Genomic DNA, 26,063 nt, shown 5'->3' with positions numbered 1-26,063 from the left:
GTTACCAGCCTCAGAAATTGCAGCCCAAATAAATTCTTCACAGAGGTCAAGTAACAGACACATCTCAATATCAACTGTTCAGAGAAGACTGTGTGAATCAGGCCTTCTTGGTCGAATTGCTGCAAAGAAACCACTATTAAAGGACACCAATAAGAAGAAGAGACTTGCTTGGGCCAAGAAACACGAGCACTGGTATTAATCTGTCCTTTGGCCTGATGAGTCCACATTTGAGATTTTTGGTTCCAACCGCCTTTGTGAGACGCAGGGTAGATGAACGAATGATCTCCATGTGTGGTTCCAACCGTGATGGTGTGGGGTTCTTTTTCTGGTGTGACGACCCTCCCACTCTGTCTGCCGAATTCTTTCTCTTTGCTCTTGTTTTCCTTAATAGGATGTCGGTGGGTGGAGCCGGGAGGGTCGTCAGCGAAATGGGACACACCTGGGCTCGGGTGTGTCCCGGGATAAACGCACCCCTTCCCCATTCATTGAGGAGACTCTCTCCATGCAGACACTGATAGATTTTGGTTGTGGCATTTTTGTGGCTGTTTTTGTTTGTTTGCGTTGGCACCTTTCAACAACACTCATTCACACTCACTTACACTACTGATTACTGAATACACACACAGTTGTTAATTGAATTTAGTCTACTTTAGTTAATAAATATATTTTGTTTTTCCTTATCTCCACGTCGTCTCCCTTTTTTGTTATGGGCTTCGAGCCGGTTCGTGACACTGGTGACACTGTCAGTGATTTATTTAGAATTCAAGGCACACTTAACCAGTATGGCTACCACAGCATTCTGCAGCGATATGCCATCCCATCTGGTTTGCGCTTAGTGGGACTATCATTTGTTTTTCAACAGGACAATGACCCAACACACCTTGAGAATGTGTAAAGGCTATTTTACTAAGAGAGTGATGGAGTGCTGTATCAGATGACCTGGCCTCCACAATCACCCGACCTCAACCCAATTGAGATGGTTTGGGATGAGTTGGACCGCAGAGTGAAGGAAAAGCAGCCTCAGCATATGTGGAAACTCCTGCAAGACTGTTGGAAAATCATTTGAGGCGAAGCTGGTTGAGAGAATGCCAAGTGTGCAAAGCTGTCATCAAGGCAAAGGGTTGCTTCTTTGAAGAATCTCAAATATAAAACATTGTTTAACACTTTTTTGGTTACTACATGATTCCATATATGTTATTTCATAGTTTTGATGTCGAGACTATTATTCTACAATGTAGAAAATAGTAAAAATAAAGAAAAACCCATGAATGAGTTGGTCTGTCCAAACATTTGACTCGTACTGTACATACAGTTGAAGTCGGAAGTTTACATACACTTAGGTTGGAGTCATTAAAACTCGTTTTTCAACCACTACAAATTTCTTGTTAACAAACTATAGTTTTGGCAAGGCGGTTAGGACATCTACTTTGTGTATGACACAAGTAATTTTTCCAACAATTGTTTACAGACAGAATATTTCACTTAGAATTCACTGTATCACAATTCCAGTGGGTCCGAAGTTTACATACACTAAGTTGACTCTGCCCTTAGACAGCTTGGAAAATTCCATAGCTTTAGAAGCTTCTGATAGGCTAATTGACATAATTTGAGTCAATTGGAGGAGTACCTGTGCATGTATTTCAAGGCCTACCTTTAAACTCAGTGCCTCTTTGCTTGACATTATGAAAAAATCTAAAGAAATCAGCCAAGACCTCAGAAAACAAATTGCAGACCTCCACAAGTCTGGTTCATCCTTGGGAGCAATTTCCAAACGCCTGAAGGTACCACGTTCATCTGTACAAACAATAATATGCAAGTATAAACACCATGGGACCACACAGCCGTCATACCGCTGTCTCCTAGAGATGAACATACTTTGGTGCAAAAAGTGCAAATCAATCCCAGAACAACAGCAAAGGACCTTGTGGAGATGCTGGAGGAAACAGGTACAAAAGTATTTATATGGAAGAAGCCACTGCTCCAAAACCACCATAAAAGACCTAGACTACGTTTTGCAACAGCACATGGGGACAAAGATCGTACTTTTTGGAGAAATGTCCTCTGGTCTGATGAAACAAAAATAGAACTGTTTGGCCATAATGACCATCGTTATGTTTGGAGGAAAAAGGGGGAGGCTTGCAAACCGAAGAACACCATCCCAAACGTGAAGCACGGGGGTGGCAGCATCATGTTGTGGGGGTGCTTTGCTGCAGGAGGGACCTGGTGCACTTCACAAAATAGATGGCATCATGAGGAGGGACAATTATGTGGATATTTTGAAGCAACATCTCAAGACATCAATCAGGAAGTTAAAGCTTGGTCGCAAATGGGTCTTCCAAATGGACAATGACCCCAATCATACTTCCAAAGTTGTGGAAAAATGGGTTGAGGACAACAATCCCATAGAAACTTTGTGGGCAGAACTGAAAAAGCTTTAGGACAACAAAGTCAAGGTATTGGAGTGGCCATCACAAAGCCCTGACCTCAATCCTATAGAAATTTGTGGTCAGAACTGAAAAAGCGTGTGCGAGCGAGGAGGCCTACAAACCTGACTCAGTTACACCAGCTCTGTCAGGACGAATGGGCCAAAATTCACCCAAGTTATTGTGGGAAGCTTGTTGAAGGATACCCAAAACATTTGGCCCAAGTTAAACAATGTTAAAGCAATGCTCCCAAATACTAATTGAGTGCATGTAAACTTCTGACCCACTGGGAATGTGAAGAAATAAATAAAAGCTCAAATAAATCATTCTCTCTACTATTATTCTGTGATGTCACATTCTTAAAATAAAGTGGTGATCCTAACTGACCTAAGACAGGGAATTTTTACTAGGATTAAATGTCAGGAATTGTGAAAAACTGTATTTGGCTAAGGTGTATGTAAACTTCCGACTTCAACTGTACATACAGGCATACACACACACACAAACAAATACCCATGCATACAAACCCAGTAGTAATAACTCCTCTATGAGAATCCTTTCTTGATGGACATAATGTGTATGAGTTGTTCATATTGGCAGCAGAACGATTATCAACTGTGTCATGCTTGAGCTTAATACCCACTCATGTTTGATGTCAGTGACTCCCAGTTCAGCTAAATGTCTGTCTGATGCTATCTTCCCTTTCACAGAGAGTAGAAAGAGAGAGAGAGCGGGAGAGAGAGCGGGAGAGAGAGCGGGAGAGAGAGCGAGAGCGAGAGCGAGAGAGCGAGAGCGAGAGCGAGAGCGAGAGAGAGAGAGAGAGAGAGAGAGAGAGAGAGAGAGAGAGAGAGAGAGAGAGAGAGAGAGAGAATGACGGACAGAGAGAGAGAGAGATGGAGATGCTACAGTGGGATGTTCCATATGTGCAGCAGACCTGGATCAATAAGCCTTGTTGCTATGGCAGACCAAAGAGAGAGAGAGAGGCGGACGGGGTATCTGAAGGTAGATGGTATCGATTTGCTCCCGTTTAAACAAACCTCCGTAATGCAATTCCGAGGGTAACTGACACACACACACTGACGACCACGGAAAAGCTATTATTTCTCAAAATTGCAAAACAAATTGCACGTCTGTGACTTTGAGACCACAGACGATTGAGAAACACAAGAGAGCGGAGCCCTTTAAATTGATCTGCCATTTTATTTAACTTGACCTCTCATAAACAAGGAAGATTATTAGAGGCTTAGATGATAAACCTGTTTGGCTGGGAAACTGCCTGACTTACAGACATGGACAGACAAACAGACAGGAAGGGGATACTAGATCTCATCAAAATGAAAGGGACAGCTCAGCTACCCGTCTCATATAGAGCTAAGAGCAGCTCAACTAGCCCTAATGCAATGTGTGATTGACTTCTCCCCTTCATATGTCTGAGTCCGAGTCTGGCACAGCCAGCTCCTAAATAATAACAGAGCAAAGACCTAGGATTTATGGGGGGCTCATTGGAAGTGGGAGTGCGCACACACACACACACACACACACACACACACACACACACACACACACACACACACACACACACACACACACACACACACACACACACACACACACACACACACACACACACACACACACACACATATACACACACACACAAAGTACACACACACATATAAAAAGTATGCACGCACACACACACACACACACACACACACACACACACACACACACACACACACACACACACACACACACACACACACACACACACACACACACACACACACACACACACAGCTTTCTCAATCACACAGTGGTGAATTAACAGGAATATGTAAATGCATTAGATGAGCATTAGATGAAATTACCCAGGCTGGGCTGCTCCCTCCCAGCTAATATTTATGACTAATTACCAGGTGCTGGTCGACTGTCTATCAACATGGTTGGTGACGCGAGCAGACGTTACAAAGACCAGTTGGCCTAGGAGAGGAGGGCAGAGACTGGATTAATGTTCATGACTGAGAAAACAGTGTTGAACTTCATACGGGTGCTGAGAGGAACACCATCAGGCTTGACAATGTAATGCACAGAAATGAAGTTGTGAGTTTGTAGGAACTCGATAGGATTTTGTCAGACCTGGGTTCAAGTACTATAATAAAAATGTTTTTCTACTTTGTTTACTGTAGCCTTTGCAACAGGCAAGCTCAATCAAGGACAGCTAAAGAATCTGAAATCATTTGAAATAGTATTTGACCCCAGGTCCGAATCTTGTACATGCGTTACGCATGGAAACTTTACTCCCTCCAGAAAAATAAGTAGGACTTTCTTCAAACATCTCACTCCTCAAGGTCATACGTCTCTCTACGTTCCTGTCGCTTTAATTCATCTTTATTTAAGGATTCATATCTAATTCTACCAGTGGGCCTAGATTACCCTTTTGTTATTGACTTTGGCACGGCCGAAAGAAAACCTGTTGGATTATTTCAATTGAAATGTTAATTTTTTTAGGCTCATAGCCGATTGCACACTGTGCAGCGAAGGTTTACTCACCACATCGATCTCCTGGACAATATTGAGGGTGGAAATCCCAGGATACCTCATCACCCGGCGATGGCTCCTACCCAACTTCTATAAGAGACCAGGCCGTCCGGCTGCTCTCTCGTAGCATGTGTAGAGCACAAGGTTACAAGTTTAGCAAAGTTCTGTTGAGGTTTGAGGCACCAAAGTAATGCATACCTGTCTGGAGCTTTGCATGCTGGGAGCTAGAAAAGCTAGAAATCTCTCGCTTAAAGGTCCAATGCAGCCGTTTTTATCTCAATATCAAATCATCTCTGGGTAAAAATGAAGTACCTTACTGTGATTGTTTTCAATTAAAATGGTCCAAAACAAAAATAGCTTCTTAGCAAAGAGCAATTTCTTAAGAATCTTCCTCCTCTCTTACGCTGTCTCCCTCTCCTTCTCTTCTCCCATCCTCTCCCTCCCTTTCTCTCTTCATCAGTATGCTGTCAGGTCATCTTCATACGTCCCCTATGAGGAATCCCCCTTTAGGTGGGAGATAAAGATAAACATTATGTTCCATAATTCATCCCATTAATAAAGGAAGCATTTGCTTTTCAGATGTGGGAAAAAATTGTTATCTGTGCTCTGAAGGGAATCGCTGGAGACACTATCTCATTGATTACAATGTTCAATGGCGACATGTTGCACTATGGTAGTTGGTGCTACACATGGTTTAGTAGATAGCAGATAGTGGATTGTATAATGTCAGAGGCAAGAGCAATATTTTTTATTCATGCAATACCTTCAGTTGCACTCCCTATCAGTTTGATCATTCTCGTTTGAACAGGCTCGACAGAAATGACTTGACTATTTTCGTGAATTGTATTTCTATGTTGTTATGCCTGTATTACAGAGCCAGTGGGTGGTAACTCACATTCCCAAGAGTGTTATCATGCCTGTAAGACATTCAAAACACATTCAGGCCTGGGACTCAGTCTGTTCATCAGGTCAAACTGAACATCTTGTAAAACAAAGGCTGGTACAGTAGATGGCTATGTTAACCCCTGACACAAATGCACACACACTTGAATAAGTTGCATGTAAACAGATATGCATCTATGATAGATGTGACAATGCGGGCCTAGAACATACATCTTCCTGCTTTCTCAGGACCTTTTTCATTTCTATCATTTTATTTGGGGGCGGCAGATAGCCTAGTGGTTTGAGCGTTGGGCTAGTAACCGAAATGGTTGCTGGATCGAATCGCTGAGCTGACAAGGTAAAAATCTGTCGTTCTGCCCCTGAACAAGGCAGTTAACCCATTGTTTTCCGGTAGGCCGTCATTGTAAATAAGAATTTGTTCTTAACTGACTTGCCTAGTTAAATAAAATAAAAATATATATTTTAAATGTGTGTAGTGCTGTTCTTGTCAATTATTGTTCTGTATCAGGTTGAGTAGCTGATGCATTTGCAACAGCTAATGGGGATCCTAATAAAATAACAATAACACACACACATACACACAGCTGAGTCAGGCCCACTACGTCTGGGCTAATGATACACACTCATAGATGGATACCGGCCCGCCTTACCGGCTGTCTTGGAGCCGAAGGCCAGCTGAGCCATATTAAAACCATGGTGTCACAGCGGGCACACACACACACACACACTGCCGTGCTGTTTGGCATGCTGCTCGGTCGCCTTACGTTAGTCCTGAAGAGTTACCCAGGGAATAGTTATATCCATACTGATCACTGCCCACACCCTTCTGGCCCTGAGAAATCAACAGGCAGGACATATATATTTGCCTTAGATTGCCTCTTCCGCATTTGTCCCCCCATAAATGCTTTTACAGCTCTACTAATGCCACTACGGGGAATAAGCAAGGTTACAGTGGATAAGATGAGGCCGAGATTTAGTTGGCGGTTCAGACAGCGCTGGACGAATGATGAGGAAGGGACTGGTGTTGGGCTGTGTAGCGTTAGCATGCTGTGTGTGTTGATATGTGTGTGTGTGTGTGTGTGTGGGGGGGGGGGGGGGGGGGGGGCATCACAGATGCTCCCTGTGTGTGCTCCCAAGCTGGGTCTAGTGAGAATATTCTTCAGCCTAATGTGACAACACCACCCCATTGTACTCTCAACACATGCATTGAGTTTACTGTAGAGAGTGTGACATGTCTGTTCCATGTGTTGTTGTTTTGCTGGTGAAGGATTGCATAATTCAAGCCCTGTACTGTACCACAGCTATGGTGTTGTCTATACCAAGCCCTCTGAATAAATAACAAGCATGTTTGGTTGAATGAGGAAGCTCCCTCTGTGACTATCTCTCTGTCTCTCTCACTCAATTCAATTCAATTCAATTCAATTGACTTTATTGACATGGCAAGTTCATTATTACTTACATTGTCAAAGTATACATATCGAAAAAATAAAAATAAAATATATATGTATATATATATACAAAATATATATATATATTTATATATAAATAAATGGTGGGACCAACAGTAATAATAATAGTAGTAGTGGACATGGGATTACCATTAATAACAGCTACAACAACAATATTAATCAGAACAACAATACATTAAAGCAATGGTAGTAGACCAGTGTCAATATGACTTGAGAAGACATATGACCTGGTATGAAAGACAAAACAAAACTAAGCTAAATGGGAAATATTATCAATTTTTAGCATTTTTCACTGGCTGTCCCTCAGGTTGTGGCAGGAGGACACATATTTGGCTGCCAAAACTGCACATTTTGGCTTTTCACCCAATAAATATTTGATTTTTTCTTCATCTTTTATAGTTTCAAATTCTTTGTATTGAGTTATAATTTTGGGAAAGAAATATGCTCTTAGGTCTGAGTATTTGTCACAGTGTAGTAGGAAATGCACCTCTGTCTCTACCTCTCCCCTGGAGCAGAGTGAGCACAGCCTGTCCTCTCTGGGCAGCCAGGTTTGTCTGTGACGACCGGTCTCTATAGCCAGACTGTGCTCACTGAGTCTGTACCTAGTCAATGTTTTCCTCAGTTTTCTATCAGTCACAGTGGTCAGATAGTCTGCCACCATGTACTGTCTGTTTAGAGCCAAATATCATTGAAGTTTACTTTGATTTTTTGTGGTGTCTTTCCAATAGGTTATATATTTTTCTTTTTGTTTTGTGATGATTTGGTTGGGCCAGATTTTCTGAGGGCTGTCCCGAGGCTCTATGGGGTTGGTTTGGGTTGGTTAACTGAGCCTCCGAACCAGCTGGCTGAGGGGACTCTTCTCTGGTTTCATCTCTTGACATTGTAGAGCTGTGTGATGGAATGTTTTAGGGTCACTTGTTTTTAGATGGTTGTAAAATTTGATGGCTCTTTTTTCTATTCGAATGAGGAGGGGGTATTGGCCCAATTCTGCCCTACATGCGTTATTTTGAGTTTTTCTTTGTACTTGCAATACAGTCTTGCAAAACTCTGCATGCAATATTTCAGTTGGATGTTTTTCCCATTTACTAAATTCATTATTAGAGAGTGGACCCCATACTTCACTGCCATATAGAGCAATTGGTTCTATAACCGATTGAAACATTTTGAGCCAGATTCTAATTGGAATTTCAATTTTGATGTTCCTTTTAATGGCATAGAATGCTCTTCTTGCTTTGTCTCTCAGCTCATTCACAGCCATGTGAAAGCTACCTGTGTTGCTGATATTTAGTCCTAGATATGTGTAGTTTTTGGTGTGTTCTAATAGAAATGTGTCCAAATAGAATTTATATTTGTCATCCTTATTTCCCGACCTTTTTTTGGAATATCATTATATTTGTTTTTTTTAGGTTAACGGCCAGGTCTGACAGAACCTGTGAAGACGATCTAGGTGCTGCTGTAACCCCTCTATAGTGGGAGACAGCAGCACCAGGTCATCTGCGTACAGCAGACACTTGATTTCAGTGTTGTGTAGGGTGATATCAGGTGCTGCCGATTCTTCTAATGTTTTTGCCAATTCATTAATGTAGATGTTAAATAATGTTGGACTTATTGGGCAGCCCTGTTTCACTCCCCGCCCCTGAGAGAAGAAGTATGTTTGCTTGTTGCCAATTTTAACCGCACATTTGTTTTTAGTGTACATTGATTTAATAAAATCATATGTTTTCCCTCCAATACCACTTTCTATTAGTTTATAAAAAAGACCTTCGTGCCAAATTGAATCAAATGCTTTCTTGAAATCTACAAAACACGAGCCTTTGTTTTGGTTAACTTGTTTATCAATTAGAGTGTGGAAGGTGTAAATGTGGTCTGTTGTACGATAATTTTTTAGAAATCCAATCTGGCTTCTGCTCAGGACACTCACTCTCTCTCCCTCTGTGACTCTCTCTATCTCTCGGTCTCTCTGTGACTCTATCTCTCGGTCTCTCTGTCTCTCTCTCTCTCTCTGTGACTCTCTCTCTATTTCTCTGTCTCTCTCTCTGTGTGTGTGTTTCTCTCACTCTCTCTCCCTCTGTGACTCTCTATTTCTCTGTGTCTCTCTCTGTGTGTGTCTCTCACACTCTCTCTACCTGTGACTCTCTATCTCTGTGTGTGTGTGTCTCTCTCTCTCTGTCTCTGTGTGTCTCTCTCTATCTGTCTGTCTCTGTGTGTCTCTCTCCATCTGTCTGTGTCTCTGTGTGTCTCTCTGTCTCTTTCCGTGACTACAAAGTTGTTTATCAATGGGCAGCATTATTGAAAAGCAGCTCCTGGCTGAAGCAAAAACAGATGACCATGGTGCTAATGCTTATCAGAGACATCCACTATAAATGATTAAAATGAATGACTTAATTTCAGTTTTAAATGCTACTCATTTGGACAACTTCATGAAACTTGCAGGGTTTAAAGCCATAAAATATGCATAGTAAAGCCATCACTCGTTGGATAATGAATAAGCACACCTTGGAATTGACAGATTTGCTCCAGGAAAGTCTTGTTAAACTGATTACAAGAGTACTCTCTAGAGTTGGCTGGGTTCTCTTTACACACTATGTGAAGCCACATCAGCAATATTAGGAGAGGTTGTAAAACTGGTTTTGTCATCATTGTGCCATGGCCAGGTATCTCTAGAAAAACTACATGAAAGTTGTCAGTAAAATTAAAAACGGAACTTGATCTATTTCCAACTGGACATTTAATTGTATTTTACAAATGATAACACATACAGTATATAATGAATGTAAATGCATGTATATTAACGCTAAATTTGAAGAGTCATGCAGAATCTATAGTGCATGATCACATCTGACATAAAATTAACATTGATGATGTTTTTACACAGCTGTTGTTTGCATTTCACGACCCAAATTGATATGAGCCATAATAACACATGACATTTCAGTAGGCCTACTGTAGTATAATCTGGGTGGTTCGAGCCTTGAATGCTGATTGGCTGACAGCTGTGGTATATCAGACCGTATACCATGGGTATGACAACATTGTATTTTTACTGCTCTAATTACATTGGTAACCAGTTTACAATAGCAATAAGGCACCTTGGGGGTTTGTGGTATATGGCCAATATACCACATGTTGGCCATATACCACACCCCCTCGTGCCTTATTTCTTAATCATCATCTTTCCAAACCTCGATAGAAAGACCACTTGAAATACAGTAATGATACACAAACTATAATATCACAGTGTGGTATAAAGTGCAGTGTTATTAGCTCCTACTCTAGCTTAGAGTGCGTGTGAATGGCAATGACAGGGTCCGGGTCAGAGGGGCTGATGGTGAAGTGTGCTCTCCCGTCCCCTCCAACGGTCACCTGTTTCCCCGAGCAACGCCCCCCTGACCTCTGACCGGAGATGACATCACAGTAGGTTCCTCCATGAAGGCCGGTGTACAGCATCACATCCAGGGAACTGAATAATAGGAAATAGCTCAAAGTGTTACAAACAAGTACTGCAGGATGACTACTAGGTTATGGAATTGATTTCCTTACCCATTCAGAGATCATCTTTTTAGTATTTGTCAATTCCGTCAAATGTCCTCTAACAAATTAATTAACTTCTTTGGGACTGGGGGGCAGTATTGAGTAGCTTGGATGAATAAGGTGCCCAGAGTAAACTGCCTGCTACTCAGGCCCAGAAGCTAGAATATGCATATAATTAGTGATTTGGATAGAAAACACTCTGAAGTTTCTAAAACTGTTTGAATGATGTCTGTGAGTATAACAGAACTCATATGGCAGGCAAAAACCTGAGAAAAAATCCAACCAGGAAGTGGGAAATCTGAGGTTTGTAGGTTTTCAAGTCTTTGCCTATCCAATATACAGTGTAAATGGGGTCAGGTTGCACTTCCTAAGGCTTCCACTAGATGTCAACAGTATTTAGAACCTTGTTTCAGGCTTCTACTATGAAGGGGCAGCGAATAAGAGCTGTTTGAACCAGCAGAACGCCATGAGCTAAGTCTCGCGCGTAGCCGTGAGAGCGAGCTGCGTTACCTTTCATTTCTAAAGAGAAAGGAATTGTCCGGTTGGAATATTATTGAAGATTTATGATAAAAACATCTTAAAGATTGATATACATTGTTTGACATCTTTCTATGAACTGTAATGTAACTTTTTGACTTTTCGTCTGGATTTAGTGCTCGCGCGTTGTGCATTTGGATTACTGGACTAAACGCGCGAACAAAAAGGAGGTATTTGGACATAAATTATGGATTTTATCAAACAAAACAATCATTTATTGTGGAACTGGGATTCCTGGGAGTGCATTCCGATGAAAATCATCAAAGGTAAGTGAATATTTATAACGCTATTTCTGAGTTTTGTGACACCTCTCCTCGGTTGGAAAATGGCTGTATGTTTTTCTGTGGCTAGGCGCGGACCTAACATAATTGCATGGTGTGCTTTTACCGTAAAACGTTTTTGAAATCTGACACAGCGGTTGCATTAAGGAGAAGTTTATCTTTAATTGTGTGTTTAACACTTGTATCTTTCATCAATGTTTATGATGAGTATTTCTGTAATTTGATGTGGCTCTCTGCACTTTCACCGGATGTTTGTTTAAGACAATGCATTTCTGAACATAACGCACCAATTTCAAATGAGGTTTTTGGACATAAAGATTAACTTTATCGAACAAAACAGACATTTATTGTCTAACATGGAGTTCTGAGAGTGCCATCCGATGAAGATCATCAAAGGTTAGTGATTAATTATAACGCTATTTCTGTCTTTTGTGACACTTTTGTGAAAATGGCAGAATTTTTTTCTGTAGCTAGGCGCTGACCTCTCTTCCCACATATCCCAGAGAAGTTAATGGAATTCATTGAAATATATGCTAATGTATTATCTACAACTTCTTCCATATGGTGAAACGTACCAGTTATCATTGTTGATAACTATGAAGCCTTGGTTGCCTCGTCCAAAAGCTATCTGGTTCCCCCCATTGTCCCACCAGTTAGACAACGGCTCTCCATCGACAACATTACGGAACATCACCATATTTCTACAAGGAGAGAGAGAGAAGTGCAGCAAAATAATAATCACCATCAAGCACACATACAAAATAACTGTACATTGACCAGGTCAAAATACTCACATTACTGGATGGACAACGCTTTGTTCGAAGGTGACTTACATTAAAACTTCATATAACACTTTCATAAGATGCTTATGTCAACATCCACATTTGAGACGGTTACACACTTTTTAAGAATGCTTTACATATTGCTTACGAACGTGTTATGAAGTCCTTGTTAAAGTACCCTTCAAATAAAGTGTTACCCTTTACAGTAGGTCAATACAATACTATTCAACATGATTGACTGACTGAGATCTGGAGGTGTAAACTGTCACCTGATTGTGGGCCATCTGTGTTCACACACCCAGCCCTCCCCACAGCTGCCGTCTGGCTGGATGGGGACAGGCTTGGTGGAGCCGTCAGGGAAGCTGGGAGGACCTATCCAATCATTCTGGTCCTAACAGACAGGTAGCAAGCCGAACAACACGACCGTGAGGCGAGCGGTCACATTGACCATAGTCATACACAATGTGAGGTTAAAGATCTAAAGTGTTGCGGTTTAACAGTTTAAGTCACCAGAACTTTTTTTTATATAGTTTTAGACTGTCAGAAGCATACCTTTCCATCCACAACATGTTGATCCCACCGGTAGCTTGACATCACTCTCGTAACTCCATAGGGATGGGCCAGCATGAAAGCCACAGCCATTTTATACATTCTGGGGATATATGATAGAAATAATTTGTCTATACTTATACAACATCTATAATCAGATTCTACAGTATTTGTCCCTACCTGGGCTCCCAGAAGGTGAGGATGGAGGCCCCACCTGCACCGTGCCCTCTCTGGTTGTCATGGTTATCCACAAACACCAATGCCTCGCCTGAGGGCAGCAGATCCCAGCTCTCACCACACGTCCTGAAACAACAGAGTAGAAGCTCATTTTCACCTCAGAATAGTCAGAATTCTCACAGTATCACAAGCTGGTTCTCTTTCAGTGATGTTTCGTTCTCTCCATCAGATAACCAGGGTTACGTAGTAACCTAGACAATATACTTTAGTCATTAATGCTGAGGGTTCAACATATATTTGAGAATTTGCTGATATACAATCTGCCATATTTATATTCTTAGACCATGGCAATATGTTGTACTATGTGTGTGTCCCCCAAATGGCACCCTATTCCATTCATAGTACACTAGATTTGACCAGCAGGGAACATAGGGCACTATATAGCGAATATGGTGCCATTTGGGAGGCATACTATATCATACTTGAGGTCAGAGAGTTTCCCTTGGTTCCACTTGCGGATGACAGAGCCCAGCATAGTACCATACTTGAACTCTGTGACAAGACCCAGTCCAGAGTATTCTGTCGCTTTTATCGGCTCGCCACCGAGGTCGATAATCTTGAAGAGAAAATGGGAATGTGTTGCTGTTGGATATGTAGTGTTTTTGCTAAATCACACAAGTAAACGTGGTGCCCCCAGTAGGCCTACAGCTTCAGTGTCAGAAGCTGATCGATAAATTCCTAAATCTGCAGCATTAATGTTTAATTGACACTTACAGGAAACTCATGACAAAAAGTATATATATATATAAAATATTTGCTAGACTAGCCTGCAGGTTGGACAAATCACAGTACATAAAAAATATTGGAAGCAATCAAAAATGATACCATTCAGGCTAAAACAACAGAATACATAGCCTACTTAAATACATAATACAAGTACAATAAGTCAACATATGGACATTTCTCATTCCAACCTCTTGGTAAATGAGTGGTCTGGATCCCTGTGTGAACCAGGTGGTGTTGAGGTTGTGAAGTCTGCTGTATATGTTCTTCAGGTCCTCAGGCCACATGTGTTTACATGCGTCCACCCTAAAACCTGCTATACCCATATCCACCAGTCTGTTCATGTAGTCCACTATCCTCTCCCTCACATGCTCCTTGTCCTGCGCCAGATCCAGAAGACCTAGCAGACGACAGTTACGCACCTGGTGGGTTGAAATGCCAAAGCAATACAGTGTATGATCTCTGGGTTTATATTACATTACATTATAAAAAAAAAAGAGGTTTGCAGAGAGAGAACATAATACGTCTCCATCAGTGTCTAGTGGTATTTACAAGGAGTTATCCTTCTTATTTTCTCTCTGAAATAATACCTGATAAATGTCTTGGTAAGTCTCAATATTTCTGCTGCTGGTGGTGCATTTGTCATCGTTGAAGTGGGAAGCGGAGTAGGGCACAGATGGGAACTCCCTCTTGCTGGCATTGAAGTATGAGCCACAGGTCGAACGGCGTCTGCCCTCCCCCTCGCCCGCGCCAGACATACACATGTGATTAATGACCACGTCTGCATAGATCTTCACCTGCAGAGGGAGATGTGTTCATAACCACACTAATACTGATGCACAAATGTATTTCAAAGAGATATCACATCCATTCATAGCTGTAGTTCACGCTATTTTAATGGATCTACAATGAGACCTAAAGGCATTTAGTACAGTGCAGCTGTGCTCCCACCTGCAAGTGTTCACATCCACATGCATACCTGAAATTCACACCAGAACTTTATATTTAAATATTATTTATATCTTAAACAGTGCCTTCAGTATTCCACACCCAATGACGTATTCCACATTTTCTTGTGTTACATACTGAATTCAAAATGGATTAAATATACTGAACAAAAATAGAAAACATGTAAAGTGTTTGTCCCATGTTTCATGAGCTGAAATAAGATTACAGAAATGTTCCATACACACAAAAATGCACAAATTTGTTTAGATCCCTTTCAGTGAGAATTTCTCCTTTTCCAAGATAATCCATCCACCTGACAAGTGTGGCATATCAAGAAGCTGATAAAACAGCATGATCATTATAACAGGTGCACCTTGTGCTGGGGGCAAAAAAAAAGGCCACTCTAAAATGCACAGTTTTGCCACACAACACAATCCCACAGACATCTTGCGTTTTGAGGGAGTGTACAATTGGCATGTTGACTGCAGGAGTGTCCACCAGAGCTGTTGCCAGATAATTTGTTAATTTCTCTACCATAAGCCGCCTCCGATGTTGCTTTAGAAAATTTGGCAGTACGCTCAACCGGCCTCACAAACGCAGACTACATGCAACCAAGCAAGCCCAGGACCTCCACATCCAACTTCTTCACCTGCGGGATCGTCTGAGACCAGCCACCCGGACAGCTGATGAAACTGTGGGTTTGCACAACCGAAGAATTTCTGCACAAACTATCAGTAACCATCTCAGGGAAGCTCATCAGCACACTCGTCATCCTCACCAGGCTCTTGACCTGACTGCAGTTCTGCGTCGTAACAGACGTCAGTGGGCAAATGCTCACCTTCAATGGCCACTGGCATGCTGGATGAATTCCGGTTTCAACTGTACCGGGCAGATGGCAGACAGTGTGTATGGCGTTGTGTGGGCGAGCGGTTTGCTGACGTCAATGTTGTGAACAGAGTGCCCCATGGTGGCGGTGGGGTTATGATATGCGCCTTATGGATTGTGGTTGTTGTGGATGGCTGTTCATAAATCTAAATGTGTATTTAAACCCAATAATGGTTGAATTCAAGAAGTTTAAGCTGCCTATCAATTATTGTTTTTGAAACCAGTGGACAGCCGTTGAAAAATGTGCTCTTGCAACAGCTGCATTTATGCGTATCCCAGACTATGAAATAAAAGTAGGGCTTTTATTACGCAATCTAATTCATGCAGATAAAACAAATACATCCATAGACGTAAATGGACACATGCTCAAACTCACACACTTTTGATAGACTTAAAAGGGGCAATCTGTAGTTGCTACATCCATTTTTGGAATTATATATATATATATAACCATATATAACCATTTCATGGTTTTGATATATTCGCTATTGTTTTACAATGTAGAAAATAGTAAAAAATAAAGAAAAACCCTGGTATGAGTAGGTATGTCCAAACATTTGACTGGTACTGTATATATATATATATATACAGTACCAGTCAAATGTTTGGACATACCTACTCATACCAGGGTTTTTCTTTATTTTTTACTATTTTCTACATTGTAAAACAATAGCGAATATATCAAAACCATGAAATAACACACATGGAATTATGTAGTAACCAAAAAAGTGTTACACATTCAAATATATTTTATATTTGAGATTCTTCAAAGTAGCCATCCTTTGCCTTGATGACAGCTTTGCACACTCTTGGCATTCTCTCAACCAGCGTCATGAGGTAGTCACCTGGAATGCATTTCAATTAACAGGTGTGCATTGTTAAAAGTCCATTTGTGAAATTTCTTTCATTCTTAATGCGTTTGAGCCAATCAGTTGTGTTGTGACAAGGTAGGGGTGGTATACAGAAGATAGCCCTATTTGGTAAAATACCAAGTCCATATCAGGGCAAGAACAGCTCAAATAAGCAAAGAGAAATGACAGTCCATCATTACTTGAAGACATGAAGGTCAGTCAATCCGGTGCAGTCGCAAAAACCATCAAGCACTACGATGAAACTGGCTCTCATGAGGACCGCCACAGGAAAGGTAGACCCAGAGTTACCTCTGCTGCAGAGGATAAGTTCATTAGAGTTAACTTCTCCTCAGAAATTGCAGCCCAAATAAATGCTTCCGAGAGTTCAACTAACAGACTCATCTCAACATCAACGGTTCAGAGGAGACTTGGTTCCAACCGCAGTGTCTTTGTGAGACCAAGAGTAGGTGAACGAATGATCTCTGCATGTGTGGTTCCAACCGTGAAACATGGAGGAGGTGGTGTGATGGTGCTTTGTTGGTGACACTGCCATTGATTTATTTAGAATTCAAGGTACACTTAACCAGCATGGCTACCACAGCATTCTATACGCCATCCCATTTGGTTTGCGCTTAGTGGGACTATCATTTGGCTACTTTGAAGAATGTACATTATATTTTGATTTGTTTAACACTTTTTTGGTTACTACATGATTCCAAATTTGTTATTTCATCGTTTTGATGTCTTCACTATTATTCTACAATGTAGAAAATAGCTCAAATAAAGAAAAACCTTTGAATGAGTAGGTGTGTCCAAACTTTTGAATGGAATTGTTATATATATATATTACACAATGTTTGTATACATATGTAAATGTAAACAAACAATGTATAGCCTCATAACATGGTTAAAACCATCATTTTGATATAATGGAAGGTCAGTCCTTGCATCCATAGCTATGTCTATTCATCTGAGAGTGGTTACATTTCTCCAGGGCCATTCCTCAGCGTTTTACCAAAACAGAGGTGGGGCGACCGTTTTGTTATTGTTTCATCTGTAAATTTGCCCTTTAAACAGCTGCATTATCAAGATATCAAAGTGTGACCAACAAAAAGGTAAACAATTAGCCTATAGCAAATACAGCATATGACATTCATTTTTAACATGTAAATAGCCCTTTTCAGTAGTGCTCAAAGCATGCCATTCCATGAGCACAACATTTATTTTTCAACTCAAATCGATGATCCCAGTCAGTCCTCCATAACAACAAAATCATAAACAATAAGAGTAGGCCTGGCTAATAAATCCTTAGTTTTGGGGTTATGCTCAGGTAAAACAATTTGGCTAATCTATACTTCCATATTTCCAAGTCCTATTTTTGAAGATCAAGGGGTGTAACATTTATTGGAATGACTGGAATTCTGAAAGACTTTGGTTTTTAATGTAAAGATATAATTGAATCGTATTATTAACCAACCCATAAAGTAAAATGTAACATCCATATGTGGCCTGCTATATAAACTTGAACATTGATTTATCCTGCAATAGATGTTGTTTAATTTGTGACATACATTGTTGTCTTCTTCTAATGCCTCTTAAGGGGGAAGTAATCAAAAAATTACTGAATGTAATCAGATTACGTTAATGAGTTTGGGTAATCTAAAAGTTACGTTACTGATTAGAATTTTGGACAGGTAACTAGTAACTGTAACGGATTATATTTGGAAAGTAACCTACCCAACCCTGGACATGGGCAGGCATAAGCTAGGGGCAACGAACACAATTGTGTTTTATCGATGGCAATATGAATGCAGAGATAACGTGATGAGATCCTAAGGTCCAATGTCGTGTCATTCATACAACACCATCTCCTAAATTTTCACCATGTCCCAGGAATTGTGTACTAATCCATGCAAGCTGAAAATGTCCCAGTTCTTCCATGTCCTGCATACTCACCAGAAATGTCACCCATTGAGCAGGTTTGGGAGGTTTTGGATTGACGTGTATGACAGTGTGTTCCAGTTCCTGCCAATATCCAGCAACTTCGCACAGCCATTGGAGAGGATCGGGACAACATTCCACAGGCCACAATCAACAGCCTGCTCAACTCTATGCGAAGAAGATGTGTCACGCTGCATGAGAAAAATGGTGATCACACCAGATACTGACTGGTTTTCTGATCAATGCCCCTACCTATTTTTTAAGGAATCTGTTGCCAACAGATGCATATCAGAATTCCCAGTCATGTGAAATCTATAGATTAGGGCCAAATTAATATATTTCAATTGACTGATTTCCTTTTATGAACTGTAACTCAATAAAATCATTGAAATTGTTGCATTTATAATATTACTCAGTGTAAATACAAATTCTCACCCAGCTACATAGAATACCCCATAATGACAGAGTAAAAACATGTTTAAGACATTTTTGCAAATGTTTGGAAAAATGAATATACAGAAATAGCTCATTTACATAAGTATTCACAACCCGGAGTCTATACATGTTAGAATTAACTTTGGCAGCGATTATAGCTGTCAGTCTTTCTGGGTAAGTCTGGGTAAATCATTTCCACATCATTTTTTCAAATTCTTCAAGCTCTGTCAAGTTGGTTGTTGATCATTGCTAGGCAGCCATTTTCAAGTCTTGCCATATATTTTCAAGCCGATTTCAATCAAAACTGTAACTAGACCACTCAGGAAAATGTAATGACGTCTTGGTAAGCAACTCCAGTGTATACAGTTGAAGTTGAAAGTTTACATACACTTAGGTTGGAGTCATTAAAACTCATTTTTCAACCACTCCACAAATTTCTTGTCAACGAACTATAGTTTTGGAAAGTTGGTTAGGATATCTACCTTGTGCATGACACAAGTAATTTTTTCAACAATTGTTTACAGACAGAATATTTAACTTTAAATTCACTGTATCACAATTCCAGTGGGTTAGAGGTTTACATACACTAAGTTGACTGTGCGTTTAAACGGCTTGGAAAATTCTAGAAAATTATGTCATGGCTTTAGAAGCTTCTGATAGGCTAATTGACATCATTTGAGTCAATTGGAGGTGTACCTGTGGATGAAATTCAAAGCCTACATTCAAACTCAGTGCCTCTTTGCTTGACATCATGGGATAAAAAAAAAAAATCAGCCTAGACCTCAGAAAAAAAATTGGTAGACATCCACAAGTCTGGTTCATCCTTGGGAGCAATTGCCAAATGCCTGAAGATACCACATTCATCTGTACAAACAATAGTACACAAGTATAAACACCATGGGCCCACGTAGCCGTCATACCACTGCTGGCTTGCTTCTGAAGCTAAGCAGGGTTGGTCCTGGTCAGTCCCTGGATGGGAGACCAGATGCTGCTGGAAGTGGTATTGGAGGGCCAGTAGGAGGCACTCTTTCCTCTGGTCTAATAAAATATCCCAATGCCCCAGGGCAGTGATTGGGGACACTGCCCTGTGTGTAGGGTGCCGTCTTTCGGATGGGACGTTAAACGGGTGTCCTGACTCTCTGAGGTCATTAAAGATCCCATGGCACTTATCGTAAGAGTAGGGGTGTTAACCCCGGTGTCCTGGCTAAATTCCCAATCTGGCCCTCAAACCATCATGGTCACCTAATAATCCCCAGTTTACAATTGGCTCAATCATCCCCCTCCTCTCCCCTGTAACTATTCCCCAGGACGTTGCTGCAAATGAGAACGTGTTCTCAGTCAACTTACCTGGTAAAATAACGGTAAAATAAAAAATAAATAAAATAAAATACCACTCAGGAAGGAGAAGCGTTCTGTCTCCTAGAGATGAACGTACTTTGGTGCGAAAAGTGCAATTCAATCCCAGAACAACAACAAAGGACCTTGTGAAGATGCTGGAGGAAACAGGTACAAAAGCATCTATATCCACAGTAAAACGAGTCATATATCGACATAACCTGAAACGCCACTCAGCAAGGAAGAAGCCACTGCTCCAAAAAGACTGCGGTTTGCAGCTGCACATGGGGACAAAGATCGTATTTTTTGGAGAAATGTTCTCTGGTCTGATGAAACAAAAAAAGAACTGTTTGGCCATAATGACCATCGTTATGTTTGGCGGAAAAAGGGAGAGGCTTGCAAGCCGAAGAACACGATCCCAATCGTTAAGCACGGTGGTGGCAGCATCATGTTGGGGGGGTGGTTTGCTGCAGGGGGGACTGGTGCACTTTACAAATTAGATGGCATCATGAGGTAGGAAAACTATGTGGATATATTGAAGCAACATCTCAAGACATCAGTCAGGAAGTTAAAGCTTGGTTGCAAATGGGTCTTCCAAATGGACAATGTCCCCAAGCATACTTACAAAGTTGTGGCAAAATTAAGGACAACAAAGTCAAGGTGTTGGGGTGGCCATCACAAAGCGCTGACCTCAATCCTATAGAAAATGTGTGGGCAGAACTGAAAAAGCGTCTGCGAGCAAGGAGGCCTACAAACCTGACTCAGTTACACCAGCTCTGTCAGGAGGAATGGGCCAAAATTCACCCAACTTATTGTGGGAAGCTTGTGGAAGGCTACCCGAAATGTTTGACCCAAGTTAAACAATTTAAAGGCATTGCTACCAAATACTAATTGTGTGTATGTAAAGTTCTGATCCACTGGGAATGTGATGAAATAAATAAAAGCTGAAATAGAATAATAGTAGAGAGAGAGATTTAACATTTCACATTCTTAAAATAAAGTGGTGATCCTAACTGACCTAAGACATGGAATTTTTACTAGGATTAGATGTCAGGAATTGTGAAAAACTGAGTTAAATGTATTTGGCTAAGGTGTATGTAAACTTCTGACTTCAACTGTATATGGCCTTGTGTTTTAGGTTATTTTCCTGCTGAAAGGTGAATTTGTCTTCTAGTGTCTGTTGGAAAGCACACAAAACCAGGTTTTAGTCTAGGATTTTGCCTGTGCTTAGCTCTATTCTGTTTCTTCTTATCCTAAAAAAACTCCCTATTCCTTGCTAATGAAAAGCATACCCATAAAATGATGCAGCCACCACCATACTTTAAAATATGAAGAATGGTACTCAGTGATGTGTTGGATTTGCCCCAAACATAACTCTTTGTACTGAGGACATAAAGTTAATTTCTTTGCCACATTTTTTGCGGTTTTACTTTAGTGCCTTATTGCAAACAAGATTCGTTTTGGAATATTTATATTCTGTACAGGCTTCCTTTTTTTCACTCTGTCATTTAGTTAGTATTGTGGAGTAATTATACTTTTGTTGATCCATCCTCAGTTCTCTCTTATCACAGCCATTAAACTCTATAATTGTTTTAAAATCACCATTGGCCTCATGGTGAAATCCCTGAGCGGTTTCCTTCCTCTCCGGCAACTGAGTTAGGAAGGGCACCTGTATCTTTGTCTTGAATGGGTGTATTGATATATCATCCAAAGTGTAATTAATAAGGTCACCGTCCTCAAAGGGATATTCAATGTCTGCTTTTTTGTTTTACCCATCTACTGTTCCAATGGGTGCCCTTCCTTGCGAGGCATTGGAAAACCTCCCTGGTCATTGTGGTTGAATCTGTGTTTAAAATTCACTGCTAGACTGAGGGACCTTACAGATAATTTTATGTGTGAAGTACAGAAATGAGGTAGCCATTCAAATATCCTGTTAAATACTATTATTGTAGTCCATGCAACTATGTTACTTGTTAAGCAAATCTTTACTCCTGAACTTATTTAGGCTTGCCATAACAAAGGGGTTGAATACTTATTGACTAAAAACATTTCTGCATAATTCAATTTTGACATTTTGAGGTATGGTGTGTAGGTTAGTGACACAAAATCTCAATTTAATCCATTTTAAATTCAGGCTGTAACACAACACTATGTGGAAAAAGTCAGAGTGTGAATACTTTCTGAAGGCACTGTACATGTTGTGTCTTAATATAAGGCTCTCGTTCACACTATTCAAATATATTTACACAATGAGGTCAAAACGCATGCAGTACAGTATCTGAAGGCAGTTGTGTTCCTTCCCTAACAATTAAAACAGAAATTTGGTACATCCCTCTCGTACAAATGAGTTAAATTATGTCTCTTCTCAAGAAATCCATTGCATAACCCATTATGCAATAACCCATTGCATAACCAATGAGATGACAACAAATGAGATGAGAAATGATTGAACCAAGACATCTTTCTCAAAATGTATATAACCATGTCCATTTTTCCTTCTATAAATGAATTCAAAGGAATCATGTTCCATCATCATTACCCCGACATTGTTGCACCTGCAGACCATGTCTCGGAGCTCCTGTTGGGTTCCAGAGCGGGAACAGAGGTTGTAGCTGACTGGCTGGTACCTCTCCCACCACGGTCTCCATGGTTTAGTCACCACCACGTTCTCACTGGGAGGGGAGATCTAGTAAAAGACATTTCTATGAAGAATATAGTCTGTAAAATGTATCAATTATCAGTCATTTCTATGAGGAATACCTACTGTGCATGTGCATCAGTGGAGGGTGGTGAGAGGAGCTATTGGAGGACGGGCTCACTGTAATGGCTGGAATGGAATCAATGGAACGGAGTCAAAAGTGGATTCCATATGTTTGATGTGTTCGATATCGTTCCATTTATTCCATTCCAGAGGAGGCTACTGAAGGGAGGACGACTTATCATAATGTTTGGAATGGAGTTAATGGAATGGTACCAAACACAAGTGGTTGATACTATTCCATTGACTCCATTCCAGACATTATTATGAGCAGTCCTCCCCTCAGCAGCCTCCATTGATGTGCATCTATAGTGTATGTACATATTATCTATATTATCAGTAGTGTTAACAGTGGAGGCTGGGTCATCAGATCTTATACCTAAATGGTGTAATAGACTTTAAAAGTAGAAGCGGTCTTCCAACAGAAATACAATGTGATTTGACTGTACTGTTGCCTGGTAGAAAAACACATGAGCCTACCTGCACTCCATCAAATCCATTGGGTCCCAGATATCGCTCACACTCTTCAGCTATGTCATTCCAGCGCCACTCAAACAGGTGGACTATGGTTGACCTGCCCTGCTGGATGTGATGCTTTGTGTGACTTTTAGACTGGTACTGGGAGAGGCCTACTCCAAGACCCAGAGCCAACAGGCAGCCACAAAGTTTAGCTTTTACCTGGTGGAGGCAATGACACAAGTGAATGATTAATTGATTACAATACCTAGGTTTCCATCCAACTGGTGAAACAGATTTTCATGTGAATATTCTAAAATCTGCATAAAAACGATATGCAAATGTTCCCTCCAGAGGGGTGTTCATCAACACTGACATGTTGTGGATAAAAGGCCGTGAGTGATAATGTAGTATACATTAAAAAAACACTTTTGGTCCTGGGTGGCGCAGCGGTCAAAAGCAATGCACCGGACAACCGGCTGTGACCGGGAGCCCCATTGGTCTGTGAAAAATTGGCCCAGCGCCGTCCGGGGTAGTATATGGTTTGACCGGTGGGGCTTTTGTTGTTTCATCATGCTCTAGCGACTCCTTGTGACAGGGCCGGCGCCTGCAAGCTGACTCCGGTCGTCAGTTGAACTGTTTCCTCCGACACATTGGTACGGCTGACATCCGGGTCAAGCGAGCAGCGTGATAAGAAGTAGGCGACCAAGTGGGTCATGTTTCGATGGACACATGGCTTGACCTTCGCCTCTCCCATTGAGGAGTTGCAGAGATGAGCCAAGGGACCAAATTCGGGGAGAAAACGGGTTAAAAAAACATGTTAGTACTGGTACGATGACCACATGGGAATACCAGCTACATTTTTTTATTTTATTATAACAATTACAAAAAATAATATATATATATATATATATATATATATATATATATATATACACTTTTGTGGTTAAGTTCCAATGTACGCAATAAAAAATCTAAGTTGAACTGAATTCCATCACATCTTCAACTCTACCTATGGTTTTGTCACAAAAACTGATATGGATAAAAAGGCCGGCAGATAGCGATATTAAGTTGTTTTATTTTACTGTACAAAGGGAATGCATGCATGAGCTATACACTGGTTTTCCCTGTGGACCGGTTTGTACATAAAACATTATATTCAGGCTGCAACGATGACTATTACCTCCTTAACTCGATTTAATGGCGAGAAGACAAAAATATATAAAAAAGGGAAAATATGCAGACGTTCTTTACGAAGCACCATTTTCCATCACCATGCTATGGCTAATGCTTCCCTAGTTCAGCCAGGGGTAAACAACAGACTTCAGCAACCTGATTGACTGAATGCAATATCCGGGACTAGGCATTCGTCACATGCTGGTGGAAAATGTTGTATCACTTAGTAGTAATATTTTCCGTATTTTTTCGCCTTTTCATTCAATCGAATTTAGAAGGAAATATATGTCTTTGGAGCCTGAATGAAGACTGTTTATTCACGAACCGATCCACAGCGGATACAAGTTTATAGCAATGCAAGCATTCACTTGAACAATAAATGAAACGACTCAATAGCGCCATCAGCCGGCGTTTGGGCTAGATAAACGCCAGATCACTTTTATTTTATTATTGGCAGCCAAGCACCGATCATGTCACCAGCATAATTCAAATAGCCCACCCTCGATATTTAGTGGAAATGTGCATGAAGCTCATCGCCGTGCACCTAACCACCATAAATTAAGCCACGAAATAAGTTATAAAGTTCACAATTTATTCCATCTGTCTATAAACTCGGCATGTTTTTCCACGTGGAGGTAACATGAAACATCGCGTGACTACAAATTTAATGGGATGGTTTCTATATAAACAATCCCGCACAAAAGCGTTTCCACCACAATTGTCGCATAATCCATTTCAGCGACAAAAAAAGATCCCACCTAGTCTTGCAAGTATTACGTTTAGTCAAAATATGGACATTTTACAGACACATTTTCTGCTTCCATAAGGCCTCTAGTGAAACCTCAACGTGAGATAAAGAAACCTCACGAACACTAATATAAGTCCCACAACCAATTACATGGGAATGATTGAACAAATGTTTCAATGCAAAAAAAAGCATTCATTTGCAAAGGATACTAGTTTGTCTGTTCACAAATTTTGCCAGTGGTAAAGTCCTGTCGCACCAGATATTTGTAACTAGTGTGTTTGTATCATTCAATACCACATCTGCAGTAGCCTATAATTCTAAATGACTCACCTTCATGTTTGCTCATCAGGTCCATGCAGTCCAGTTGCAAGCTGCTTCTCAGACAACACAGCCAGTCTGTAGCATTTGAAGGGGCTTGTTTATAACAGGCCCTAAAGCAGGGAGCTGTTCCTCTTCTGAAGCCCACAGATCAGGCACCCTCGGTGGGCAGTAACTAAGATACCCTGGTCAGTATCTCTACCAGTAGTTGCAAGTCATGCAAACGCTACCATACA

The 26,063-nt window shown here is 40.8% G+C and overlaps 1 protein-coding gene across 2 annotated transcripts; it reads right to left on the bottom strand.

Moving 5' to 3' along the window:
* Positions 1-10,045: 10,045 nt before the first annotated feature.
* On the bottom strand, positions 10,046-26,037 carry LOC129822915 (alpha-amylase-like). 2 transcript variants are annotated; one of them, XM_055881449.1, is made up of 11 exons: positions 25,840-26,037; positions 23,610-23,807; positions 22,911-23,057; positions 14,567-14,773; positions 14,168-14,398; positions 13,676-13,809; positions 13,197-13,319; positions 13,020-13,119; positions 12,737-12,858; positions 12,261-12,386; positions 10,046-10,796 (listed from the first exon to the last, which is right to left on the bottom strand). In XM_055881449.1, exons 1-11 carry the CDS (start codon positions 25,843-25,845, stop codon positions 10,604-10,606), a joined length of 1,587 nt encoding a protein of 528 aa, XP_055737424.1. In that variant the 5' UTR covers positions 25,846-26,037; the 3' UTR covers positions 10,046-10,603. The 2 variants fall into 2 exon arrangements, with proteins under 2 accessions (XP_055737424.1, XP_055737425.1); XM_055881450.1 differs by lacking the exon at positions 14,168-14,398.
* Positions 26,038-26,063: the final 26 nt, after the last annotated feature.

Source organism: Salvelinus fontinalis, chromosome 25, assembly GCF_029448725.1.
Source record: "Salvelinus fontinalis isolate EN_2023a chromosome 25, ASM2944872v1, whole genome shotgun sequence".
In the NCBI taxonomy this organism is placed as follows: Eukaryota; Metazoa; Chordata; class Actinopteri; order Salmoniformes; family Salmonidae; genus Salvelinus; species Salvelinus fontinalis.
Note: the sequence above shows the minus strand (reverse complement) of the source record. Positions and strands in the feature narration are given on the sequence as shown.